At 47.1% G+C, this 13,149-nt stretch overlaps 1 protein-coding gene across 2 annotated transcripts in view; it reads left to right on the top strand.

Annotated features, from left to right (window-relative positions):
• Positions 1-9,054: 9,054 nt before the first annotated feature.
• The window catches only part of HAO1 (hydroxyacid oxidase 1), a 213,168-nt gene continuing 209,073 nt past the window's right edge, over positions 9,055-13,149 (top strand). Inside the window, exon 1 of one of the 2 annotated variants that reach the window (XM_086927693.1) lies at positions 9,055-9,231. In XM_086927693.1, coding sequence (XP_086783819.1) covers positions 9,095-9,231 — 137 coding nt within the window. In that variant the 5' untranslated portion in view covers positions 9,055-9,094. The remainder of the gene's footprint in view (positions 9,232-13,149) is intronic. The other variant, XM_086927692.1, reaches the window with a different exon arrangement.

The raw sequence follows: 13,149 nt of genomic DNA, 5'->3' as shown, positions 1-13,149 counted from the left end.
CTTACTCAGTGTCTTTTGCACTGAGACAACCCATAGGTAAAAATCTTGAGATCTTAGGCCAAGACAGACCCGGTTACAACATTGATTTTGCACACAGTTCCACAATCATACACCATGTGGACTTTAACCACTTCATTCGGCTGAACAACATAGAGCCATTTAAAAAAAAATGCAACTTTAAGCTAAAGCAATAGCAATGCACATCCCTGTTATTACTCACACTCCTTTGCTGCTGCTACACGTTGACACTTATCCAGAGCCATATTCCATTAGCACTCCATCAATACTTCTTTTTGTTGAACCAAATGTTTTGGTCTTTTGAAACTGGGCAAAAGACTATTTTTGGCCCCCTAAAGTCTCACTTCACCAGGTAGAATCTTACCTCTGCTACCATATTTATTGCAGCGTAGGCGTGTGGAATATTTTATTATATGATCATTCTCCTTGACTACTCTAACCGTACTGGGCCCTTCACCATTAGACAATCTGCAGAATTTCCTTTAACCACAGTGGCAGTTATCCTCCAATAAATCTTTCTCTGCCGATAGGAGGGTTAGAAAATAGGGTGCCCAACCACCACATTAGCTGTCCTATTAGGACCATTAATTGACAGCCAACTCAGAAATCTTGGTTGTCCTTTTGCCCAGAGACACGCTGTGTGTGACCGTGGGGTTGCCCTGTGACTTTGCTGATTCCCTTTTGCGGCTGGGCTTGGCTCTGCCCCCCTGCTCCCTCGCTCCTGCATCCAGATGGGCTCTTCCGTGAACTGCGACCGGCCGGGCTTTGCTCCGCTGGTCCTGCTGTTGCTCACTACAAGCCCCAGGATTGTTTGGGGCAGGACACGTCACCAGCATGCACCAGGAGGCGTATAAAGCCCCGCCTAGGGCCGAGTTCCTTGTTGTCCTTTTGCCCTGAGATACGCTGTATGTGATCGTGGGGTTGCCCTGTGACTTTGCTGATTCCCTTTTGCGGCCGGGTTTGGCTCCGCCCCCCTGCTCCCTCGGTCCTGCATCCAGCTGGGCTTTTCCGTGAACTGCGACCGGCCGGGCTTTGTTCCGCCTGTCCTGCTGTTGCTCACTACAAGCCCCAGGATCCTTTGGGGCAGGACGCATCACCAGCACACGCCAGGAGGCGCATAAAGCCCCGCCTGGTCCCTCGTCCCGCAGGGACGCACGCGGGACATGCCGGGAGAAGCCCGGGACAAGGGCGGGACCGTCTGTGGCCGTCCGAGGACAGAGGAGGCCGGGCTGGGCCACCCCTCTAACACCTGTACTCTTCCCCAGGATTGCAAAGTACTACATAAGGTACCCAAAACAAAAAGGGGGAAGTTGTGGTGGACTCAATTGACTTTAGAGCTGTTCCTTTTTTTCCACTGACTTACTGTGTTTACAAACCTCTCTTGGGGTGGCTTGGAAACATTGTGTATAGCGAGATCTGTCTTTTTAAACTAATAGTAATGGCTGATAGGGGTAAAAACAATAAATCTTATCCGATGACCAGGCACCATGCTGCCACGACTCAACCCCTCCCGAGTCTAACAGCCATCGACAAGATGCTCCAGAAAACTATAGGGGTAGTGGCAACAGCAATAGAAAATACGGAGAGACGCTTGTCAATCACCTCGGCTGCCCCCGTTACAGCAAGTGGGGGATTTCTCCATAGCTACAGTTAATCCTCCTGACTGTAGCTGTTTCCTTAGGTCTTCTTTTGCCGACTTACATTGTGCACAGGCTGCTATTGGTATTATCGATAGCCTGCCTGTTGCTAAATCCCCATCTCAAACTTTGGGGAAAAAAGTACTTAAACCCCGCCCTAGGAGTAAGAAATGTAAACTCCAAAAAAAAACAAATAAAAAAAACATTCCCCTTCTTGAATCCATACCGGTCGCTGCTGGTCCCTCATCACCCCCTGCAGGAACCCCTGTTTGGGTTACTCACTTATTTCTTGATTTCCAGGCTCGTATTGAACAGACCATTGGTTCACTCATTAAACCACTTTCATCTAGTCTGGACAGATTAGTCTCCACACTTAATAACATAGGTGTAGGGAAGGGTCAGCCTGCGACCCTATTGTAAAAACAAGCTAATAAAGCGAATTCAAGTACTGCCAAGCCTATCACCCAAACTGATAATGGGGTAGATGGAAACCCTGCCGCTGGGCTGATCCCTGACATCACTAATTTAATTGCGAGTGCCAGGGGCCCGCCTGACAGTAATAACATCGCAGCCGTAACCTCTCAGGTAATAGGTTGCCCAATCGCATGTCTGGCTCTGCCTCCGCCTAGTGATGGGAAAGCAAGTGGTGGAGCCAATATGGTGCCGAGTGGGGGGCCAAAGTGGGGACAAATAATTCGGACATTCAAGCCCTAGCTAGTAGAAACAGCCCAGCAAGGGGTTCCTCAATAAAGCTGCCCACTATCAACTTACCCCCTGAGTCCTTGCCGTATGTAGTGGTGCTTACTGGGGTCCCTCCCTTAGCACATGGGAAAAGTGAGGACCATAGTGATCTTAAAAATAAATGCATACAATGGCTTAACACCAACAGGCCTGCCCCCCCTGCTCCTCAGGTGAAATACTATGTGTCAGAAGAGTTGACTGGATTGGGTCAGGACCTAAAACTATGGCAGGAAACTGTGTGGTTGTAAATTTCAGACACACAAGTGCTGTAGAACACATTTGTAACGGGTTGCCAATCTGGTCGAATACCCAGATTCTTCCCCTCCATCTGTCATACTTCTACCCTACTCCCCAGAGGAGAACTGGCCAGGGTGTGAGTCACCAGCATCAGGGGGAAACATCACTTACAACGCATTCATTACAACGCACTACCATTACAACGCAACCATTACAACGCAAACCATTACAACGCATTGCGCTGGGGGGCGCTCTAGGATAGGGAATATATTTAATTTACTATCCAACACCTTCCCTACTATCCACGGGGACTGGAGTTGGAATAGTAAATTAAATAATTCACTATCCAGCGCTTAAAAGCACTATGCGTTGTAATGGTATGCGATGTAAAAACTGCGTTGTAACAGCAGGCGTTGTAATAGCCTGCGTTGTAACGTCACCAATCCGCATCAGGGGGCACATGACAAACCCGCGTATAGAACCTATCTGGGGATTACAACTTGGGAGGGCACCTATCCGCACCCCCCCCTACTCTCCCTCCTATTCCCTCAAAAAAATAGGTTCAGTTCCCTGGACTGACGCCTTGAGGGGCAGAATTCTATACCATTTATGGTGAGTAGTATAGGCAAGTCAGCAGATAAACTGGAGGGTAATGTTGTTAGCACTGCTCTAGAGAATACAAGATTAGATCACCATCAAATTACTGAGGATAGGACAAAAGTGGGGAAATCAAACAACATGCGGAGATTAGTGCCCCTAATGACGTACTAACTAGCGGTGAGACAAGGGAATGGACACTTGAGCCTAGAATCCCAATTCCTGATGCCGGGACTAAAATATGCCCGGATAAAGCACTAACCAGCTCTGGGGGAATTGATGGATGTATAAAAATTCTGTCCTGAATGTGGCTGGGTTAAAAAAAAATTGCCCTTGCCTGAGTGGGGTTCGTTTATGGCATTGCATGATATATGTCTCATGCAGGAAACCTGGGTACTAGAGGAGAGTGCAATGCCTGGCTTTGCTTCCTTTGACATTCTGGCAACATCTGGGGGTAGGGGGAGACCATCGGGCGGGCTTGCAATATGGGTGGATAAGTATAGGGGGGTTTTACCCAAATAAGTCACTGGGGACCTGGGTGCTATGTAGTATACAAAAAGGGGGTCCCAGTGAACCGTTAAACATTAATCACATTTATTCACAATAACAATAGATACATACACTCATCAGAGCGCATTGCCAATTAATCACAATGAGCTAAAACTACAATACATTAGAAGAAAATGATAACAATACATTCATCATAGTGCCCCAAGGAGAGGAAAGAGAGGGTAGCGTGATGCTGTGAAGAAGAAAAGGGGATGTGTAAGAAATGATAATTAATGTGACCACAGATTATTTCAAAATTAACATACAAAACTAAATTGGCTTCAGATCCCTGAGCCAAGAAATGGAATAACTGATTTCCAAAAGTTCATCAATAATCATGTATATGACGCTGATACTCAATATCCGAAATGGGGGCGGTGTCAACTGACGTATGAAAGAGTAGCCGTCGACGTTTTGACCCCAAAACTACAACTGTAGGCGTGGTTGAAACCTTACAAAAAACTCCTTGGGGCACCATGATGAATGTATTGTTATCATTTTCTTCTACTGTATTGTAGTTCTAGCTCATTGTGATTAATTGGCAATGCGCTCTGATAAGTGTATGTATCTATTGCAATATGGGTGGGCACGCACTTGGGTGTTGGGGCTGTACAGATGTCCACTAATTCCCCAGTGTGTACTCCTAATCCCCCAAAATATGCAGCAGGTGGCCATATTAAATATTTACTCAAGGCCAACCAAGAGTGCGCGGGAGTCTGATGCAATTGATGTGTTAAAAAATTGTATGCAGTCACTTGACCCGTCAATCGTTTAAGTCCTTGGAGGAGACTTTAATTGTCAGTTCCGGCCCCTTGTGAGTCAAGACCTGGGTGAACAGAATAATGAAGACCAGCTTTGGCATGTTTCTGACGTACAGATCCCTACTGTCAGAGCTTGGACTCCATTGGTCCTGCAAATAAAATCACTCACCCTTACAACGTCTATGCGGGCGTGTAACGGGCGGGTGGCGCCTGACAGACCTGGGTCAGTTACGTTTAACAGGCTAAATCAAACTTCCACTATTAATTATATAATGATGGAAGTTAAACATTGGGACAGGCTCCTGGAATTTAGGGTTCACTCGAGACAAGATAGTGACCATAATGCTCTTGTCTTAACACTGAAACCTGGGAGCTTTGGGCTGACTAACGCGGCGCCCGAAGTAACCAGTGCAATCTTGGCTTTCACCATAGCTAACAATAGGCGAAGGGTAAAATGGCCTCATCTACAGGGTTCCCCCACTAAACTGGCCGAAATTTATAAAATAGCTATACCGCTGATCTCAGATATGGGGGACACAGCCTCCCAGGGTAGTGTTGCGAAAATTCATAAGCAGATGGTAGCCGAGCTAGCGGGTGTGTTTTGCCCTGTGGGTGGGGTAAACACACTGCGGGCAAAGACACATCCCTGGTATGACGCCTCTTGCAGGAAGGCAAAAAAAGATCTGCTGGCCGTAATTAAAACCCAAGATAGAGTAGATATAAAGAAATCCCGACTACTTTACAAAAAGGCAATCATGAGGGGTAAGAAGGATTGGGAGGAAAAGACGTGGGAGGAGCTTGGATCCGCTCTTAAACGCAAGGACCCTAAGTCATTTTGGGCTATTGTTGCAACAGGTATGAGCGGGGCGGCCTGGCAAGTGCCCCAAATATAGCATCCTTAGTGTGGGAGGCACATTTTGGAGCTCTATATGCTAGAGTTGAGCCAGGGATCACATCCCATATAAGTTGCGAACCTTTTCCAGGAACCAGAATGGTTGGGATTGGTTGACTTGGCCCAGGGGGAAGCCGTGGTGTCTCCCCTGCCGGCTGCCCCTGGCTCCCACCATGAGCATCGACTGGTGGGGACCCTGGGCGACCGGCAGCAGTGGGTTTCCGTGGATGCTGGGGATGTGTGCCATCTGGAATGGCACGAGGTTATCACTCTGAAGGAGGTTGAGTCAGCAATAGGAAGGTTACCCCCCAATAAGGCCCCTGGTCTGGACAAACTGCCTGGGGATCTATTTCGCTCCCAACCTAAAATATGGGCTCCATACTTGGCTGTCCTATTTAATGAGATCTTATCGGGGACTAATCTGCCAGGGACTTGGCTTGGAGCCGAGATTGTTCCCATCTATAAGAAAGGTTGCCCGTTAACCCCATCCAACTATAAGCCCATTAGTCTTATTGATACAACACAAAAACTAATGGGCAGAATCATCCTGGACAGGATCCTGGGGAGGATGGAGGACACCGAAGTATTAACCACACTCCAGGCTGGATTTAGGTCAGGCATTTCCACTCTGGACCAAATATTTCACCTGCAGGTTTTATTTTGGAAAACGGCAAGTGTGGAGGGTGGCAGCCTCTACCTTGTCTTTGTTGACCTGCGGGCTGCTTTCGACCTTGTGCCTAGGGAAAAGCTGTGGAAGGTCCTGGCAGATTTGGGTCTCCCGCCCTATCTATTGGCCGTACTGACCAGATTACACTCTGGCAATTATGCCCAGGTTAGGTGCGGGAGGCATGGGGAACTCTCAAAACGCTTTCCGGTCCTGAAGGGAGTACGTCAGGGGTGCGTCCTGGCCCCAACGTTATTTAGTCTTTACATCAATGGTCTTGTAGACCATTTATCTGGTGTAACAGAGAACGACGCCCCTAGATTAGCTACTGGGAGAGTGCCCGCTCTGATGTTTGCGGATGACACCTTGTTGTTATCCAAAACATCATCTGGCATTCAGCGTATCGTGGATGGCTTTGCGGCGTTTTGTGCTGCGCGGGATTGGAGATAAACTTGGATAAGACCAAGTTTATGATTTTCAATCCCCCGAAGCAGACTCGCCCAAACCCTATCCTGAATGGTATTCCCCTGGAGAGGGTCACAACCTTTGTCTATCTTGGTATCACTATAACGGAGAACTTTGACTGGGGCTTCCGAATTTCTAAATCTGCTCTCAAGCTATCCCAAGTAACTGGGGGCATCAGTAAAGTCCACAGAATATCTGACCTCAAACCAGCAGCTCCGGCTCTTGAAATATATCGACTTCAAGCCAGAACAGCCTCAACTTATGGTGCTGAACTTTGGGGCCACAAAAAAACATCTAACCTCCTGAGGGTGGAGAAAAATTTTATGAGGAATTTGGTAGGCTTACCACTAAGCACACCACTTATTCCTCTGCATTTTGATCTGGGGCTGGAGTCAATAGAGGAGCTTGTAGCTGCACGGCCTATGCTCTATTGGCAGAGGCTGTGGTCAGTCCCAGAACTGGCCTTCTATAGAGCAGAGTTTCTGGAGGCCTGGCCTTTCCTAAAAAGTAAAAATATCCCATGGTTGCTCCATATTAGAGCTCTTAGCACACGGATAGGTATGCCACAGCTCTGGGAGACACATGAGCAGTGCTGTGCGGGGATGTCTAAATCGAAATTACAAACCCAGATGAGGAGACAGAACTCATTAGCTCTACAGAGATCAGAAACCCTGGGTAGGTTGTCTGCAGAGTTCCTCTTAGTAAAAATGGAATCTCGATTTGAGGAATTCTTAGATGCAATACAACCACCCCTAGCGAGGAAGTTGTATCTTCAGCTAAGGCATGGCAGTCTACCAGTCAGGGCATTTACCTGTAAGTGGTCAAAGCCAGATAGGAAAGCGTGCCCTGCATGTAACTATAAAAGAGAAGACGTCCCCCAAGTTATGTTTTTTTGCCCTGCGTATACAATAATAAGGAAATGTTGGCTAACCCCGTTATGTAGGAATCTAGGATTTTGACATTTTGCGCAGGCTTACCGGGTCTTAATCTCTGATACCCACCCCCTATTGTTTTGGCTGTATCCTGCTTCCTATTTGGTATGAGGAGCAGAAGGCAAACTCTTCTATAAACCTGTGATCGAGTATGAATTTTATATTGCTGTTCTTTGATAACTCTTGAGTTTAATTCATTTTTTACTGATTTGTTCGTTATTTATTGTTTTAATGTCACATGCTCTGTATGTATTTTAACTGCACTTTTATGGTCTTTGACCAAAATAAAGTTATCAAATGAATGAGAAATCTTAGATTAAGATAGACCAGTCTCAGTACCATGCTGTAAAAATAAAGAATAGCAGGAAGACCCAACCCCCTGAAGAAGCTAAGTCGGGTTAAAATTATACAAACCAAAAGCTCTGCAATAGCAACGCAGAACAAAAGAAGTAAAACTTGATGTTCAGACAGTGCTCGCTTTTTCTCCATACAATGCATTTAAATCATTAGTAGAATAGCACAGTTTAAATAGAAGAACCTACAGGACTCCATAATGGACTCAGACAAATATTATAATAAGTTGGTTATTGTATTAGGGAATCGAAGTTCTTTGCAATAAGCAGTCTTTTAAGAATTTTAGTAAAAAATATCACTGCTTGCATTAAGGCACCAAACATTCAGGCAAATCATTATCGGATGGTTAATAATAAAATCCAGAATCCAGAATGACAGAGTACCTCTACCATTAAGGCAGAATGAAGGTTCAGTTGTCTAACAGCTCAACTCCTACAAAGAGAAAGGGAAAGGATCAGATTTAAAGTCCATTAAGGGCGAGTCCTCTAGCACAGAGCTAAAGAAATAAAGAAAATGTAAAAATGAAATAGTTCAGCAAAGAGTCTCAGTTAAACACCTATTGAATGTAGCATCGACAAACCAGTCCAAAAGCTTCAGCCATAAACGTTAATAAACATTTTCATAACGAATTCCTTAGTGCAACTCGTTTAAGTCTAATCGTATTATTTTGTGTGTATGATTTCTTCATCTTGCATTTTAAAGCCTGCTTTTACGGTGCATCTACTAGACTTGTCTTAGTCTAATGTGTCACTGTGTCTAACGTGTGCAAGGTGCACTTTCAGCTTTTCACGTTTATGAGCCGTAAATATGTCATGTATCTTGATTTTTTAATTTGTGTCATCACATGCAACAGATGTGCGTGGCCGCGAGAAGCTGACAGTGTTCCTGCAATGACTTCACCCACACACAGAGGTAGGGATCACCTGTGTCTTCAACACATAGTATATTTAAGCATTTTAATTTACACTTGCCTCCCGTGGGACAGAGAAATAACAGCTAGCTGTAATTATAATGGGGTTTTAAAGGACCCATATTGGCCCTGATACTTTCTCAAATAGCAGAAGGTCGAAGATAGAAGAATGACAAAGTCCAAAACACTGAGTGAAGCTTTTCAAGTTAAGCAAGTAGAGTAAATAAGTGAAGAACAAACTTTGGAAGAATCTCCAATTAATTATTGACAGAGCAGAGGCATCAAATGTTCAGACAGGCAGGACAGAGCAGCAAAACGAACCCATCTCTGCTTAAGCATGGCTGGAAAGCTGCTTTCCGTGGATGATTTCGAGCAGTATGCAAAACGGGCTCTTCCAAAATCGGTATATGATTATTATCGCTCTGGAGCAGATGATCAGCAAACTTTAGCTGACAACGTAGCAGCCTTTGCAAGGTAAGCTAAAATATAAACATGGGGTATGTTCCTCATTTCATTATCGAAAATAATGCATGTTCTCTAGATAGGAGACCGGACACTCACAGAATTCAAATACAAGGGTCCATTCATACAGCTGAACACTTACACAGATACATCAGTGTAGCTGTAACTTGGAAATCGTAATAAAATACACTAAAACAATAACTTATCTTTTAAAATACAGCGCTGTATTTCAGACTTCACATACTTATTTTGCATTATACTGGTAAATATTTAACATCTCGTAGCTCCAACTTCTATGAGAAAATGGCATCGCACGTCTTAGAACCTGCAAAAGAAACTGGACTTTTCTAATTTATTCTATTGATCTTATAGATAATCATCACAAGAATGGTCCATAATCAGTGAATAATAATCACCTTCCGAGTAACACCTTCATACAGCAATAGGATTGCATGCTTTGGGATAAAAAACGCACTGCTAATACTTTTTCAAACACACAAAACCTTAATAAATCAGAGTATGGAAAATGGGACAAAACAGAGAAGCTCCCGTCGAAATCAGATACAACACTGACTTCCATGGTAAGTTTCCATTTGTTATGTCACAGCTTTGAATGCCATGGTAATCAACAGCTTGGTATTGCCCATGTTATTACAATCAGTACTTTGCTTGTGGAATAAGCACATAGGTATATGGCCGGGATGCCTGTCACCCCCTCCCAACACAATCCCCAAGGATGGGAAGACGGACGCAGTTCTGAATTTTGGAAGGCCGTATTTATTAAAATATGAAACAAAATTAAAACATTAAAATAACAGTTTCATATCATGTACAATTTTCATTTATTACATTACGATGAAGACACGTTGATTGGCTAACCTTAACAAATCTCTAGTACAAAGGTTTTCCTAGCCGAGTCTAACATCCTGCCAATGCATACTTTTCTAAATTAAAATTGTACATCCTAGCATTACGGGCCAACGGCAAGGTCGCAACCGGTGTCAGATCCCAACTACCAGAACTCCCCCCTCACGGTGTGAGGGCGGGCGCACAGAGTACTGTACCTCTGTGCCAAACTCCAATTTCCCTTGTCTTCGCGGGGGCCCCCTATTTAACTCGACGCCATCTTAATGGTCGTCCGAGGACTCGTGTGAGGTGTCTAGAAGGTAGCGTGGACCCCCCTCCCACCCCACACTGTTTATCATATCCGCCGTCGTGGATATCCTGGCCCCGGGAAATTCTTAGGAGGGGCATGCAGCCACCTCCTCCCCTGGAAGGGGCCTATGACCACCTTCCCTTAGGCGACCCCATACTTAGTGGGTGTCGCCTCCCCGTGTGAGGGGCCAATGGCCGCCTCCCCCCAGGCGCTCCCATCCATAATGGGTGGCGCCCCCCTCTAGGGACCTTGAAATTACTGCTCACCGATCATGACCTTACCGCCACAGGCCGGATAGTTGACCGGCTATCCGGCCCCCCCACAAACTTCTACTAAAGGTCATGCATTTACAAACCCCTTAACCACGCTATGAAATCTCCTATGAGTAAGACATTCCCCTCCCGGGATAAATGGACCCCATCCTCGAGATACATGTGATCCCCCCGAATACATCCATGCGGAATACAGTGCAACTGCGCCGAGCGAGACAACCTACTAAGTTTGTTATTGACCTTCTTTACTGAATTGTTCAGCGCTGACACAGAGAGGCCCCCCCGCCACACCTTCCTGGGAATCATGTGTGACCATGCTATCGTGCACCCCGGGATCCTTCTCGCCAGCCAGCTAACAGTAGATAGAACCCCCTCGAGTAGTACTCGCCGACCGAGTGTCACTAAGTCATTGCCTCCCAGGTGTACTATGACTACGGACGGCGGTGACCTTGTCCGCCCTAACAGTCCCTCAACAAAACATTGAAACTGGTCAATACAGAGCCCGCCCCTTCTGTGGAAAGTCACCCTGTACCCGTATTCCCCGGCCGCGTGAATCACGTCACCTGCTTTGAATACGTCCCCGGCCCGCCTCACGTATGAGTGGCCCACGACCCACACCACTTTTTCATCAGCCGGTGATCTCTGACCGCTGGTCCCCAGGTGCCGGGTCGACGGCACAGTCCGCCCCGCATAGTATGCTCGCGAAACTGTAAACCAAACAAAAGACAAGAAGCGTGAGTGCATGACAGTGGCTTCATAACATGTGCAACCGCACATACCTTTTATGACAGTTCGAGGACCATCGCCCCAGTTGTTTCACCTTTTCAACATTCTGACCCCTGGCTGTAGCCTCTGTAGCAGCCCCTATCCTAAAGGAATGCGTCCCGAAATCGCCCGGGTCCAAGCCCGCCGCTGCAATTGCCATCGTTAGCACCCGCTGAAACTGAAACCTTGTCAGTGGGGTGGCGTCGATGTGTCTCAGCAAGCTTCCCCCCATGCATCCGCCCTTTGCGCCAAATATTCCTCAACGCACTTCACCGGGCACATGGGGCACCCTCGCATGCGCTGGACAACAACACTGTCTCCCATAGCACCCTGGTCGGTCTTAGACCTGGCTATCGTGATCACCATTGAATCACCCTTGATCAGAATGTGATCCCGACACAGCCCTCCCTCTACATCTTTCTTGTTTCGTGCTACCAGCTCGCTCACCCGCATGGCCCCATGGAACGCTAATGCGAAAGCGGCCGGGAACAGCACTGCTTCAAACTGGGAGGAACATGTCGTGGGGAGTATCGACATCAGCAGGGACAACCTTTCTAACCCAATCGGGCGCCTTTCATCTACTTTACGACCCTCATGGCGTTGCCAGCCACGAAGGGCATTCTTTACCAAAAGGGACGCTGTGGGGTCCTTGATGCCATGCGCCTGCGCCATGAATGAAATGGCGGCTCGGTGCCTATTGGCTGTTGCCGCTGATCGGCCTGCCCTGTGCAGTGCTACAAGAAAATTCAAGACACACTCCTCCTGCCCCCACTTGACCCCCCTGCCGGACCCAAAAATGCACAATAGGAACGAAACGCCCCTTCGTATGCCTTCCTTGTCCTGGGGGCTAAGCTTGCTGCCACGAGGTCTTGTAATCCGGGGCACCGAGTAGCCAGAGTGCTTCGGGAAATGGTGCCGCCGCTAGGTCCGCGGAAGGTAAATAACCCCTGAAAGCCTGCATGTGTGAACGAGAGAGTGCATCAGCCGCCTGGTTCAGTACACCCGGCACATGCTTCGCCCTGAATTGTACGTTCAATCTCATGCAAAGGAGTACAATTTCCTTCAGTAATCTCAATATCCACTTGCAGCGTGCTGCCTGACTATTTATACATTCAACAACAGTCATATTGTCGGACCAGAAAACAACAGAGCGATCTCTGAACTCATCCGGCCATGCCATCAAAGCCACAAAAATGGGGAACAACTCGAGAAACCCAATGTTACCTGTGAGACTGCTGGTGTGCCACCACGTCGGCCATGTCTGCGCCGACCATCGATTACCAAAGATGGCGCCAAATCCCACGCTCCCCGCCGAATTGGTCCACAAACCCAGCTCGTCCGAGGACGCTGGCGGTTTGTTCCACACCACTCGACAGTTCAAATCTGCCAGAAATGCCAACCATATGCGCATGTCCTGGCGAACTTCTGCTGACAGTCTCGTGCGATGGTGTCCTTCCGTGACCAACCATGACTTGTGCAATAGAGCGGGAAAAGGGGCGGGCCATTGGTATCACTCGGAGGACAAAGTTAAGCTGGCCCACTGCTTGTTGTAACTGATGGAGAGTAACTTTTTCTTTGCTAATGCACAGTTCCAGGGAAGCCCTGAACTTCGCTACCTTCCCCACCGGCAAACGGAAACATCCCTCCACAGAATCGAGCTCAATTCCAAGAAACTCGAGTGAAGTAGATGGTCCAACCGTCTTACCTGGTGCCAATGGCACCCCGAATCGCTCCATG

Source organism: Lissotriton vulgaris, chromosome 6 (genome assembly GCF_964263255.1).
Source record: "Lissotriton vulgaris chromosome 6, aLisVul1.2, whole genome shotgun sequence".
Classification (NCBI taxonomy): Eukaryota; Metazoa; Chordata; class Amphibia; order Caudata; family Salamandridae; genus Lissotriton; species Lissotriton vulgaris.
This window is presented reverse-complemented; position numbering and strand designations above follow the sequence as displayed.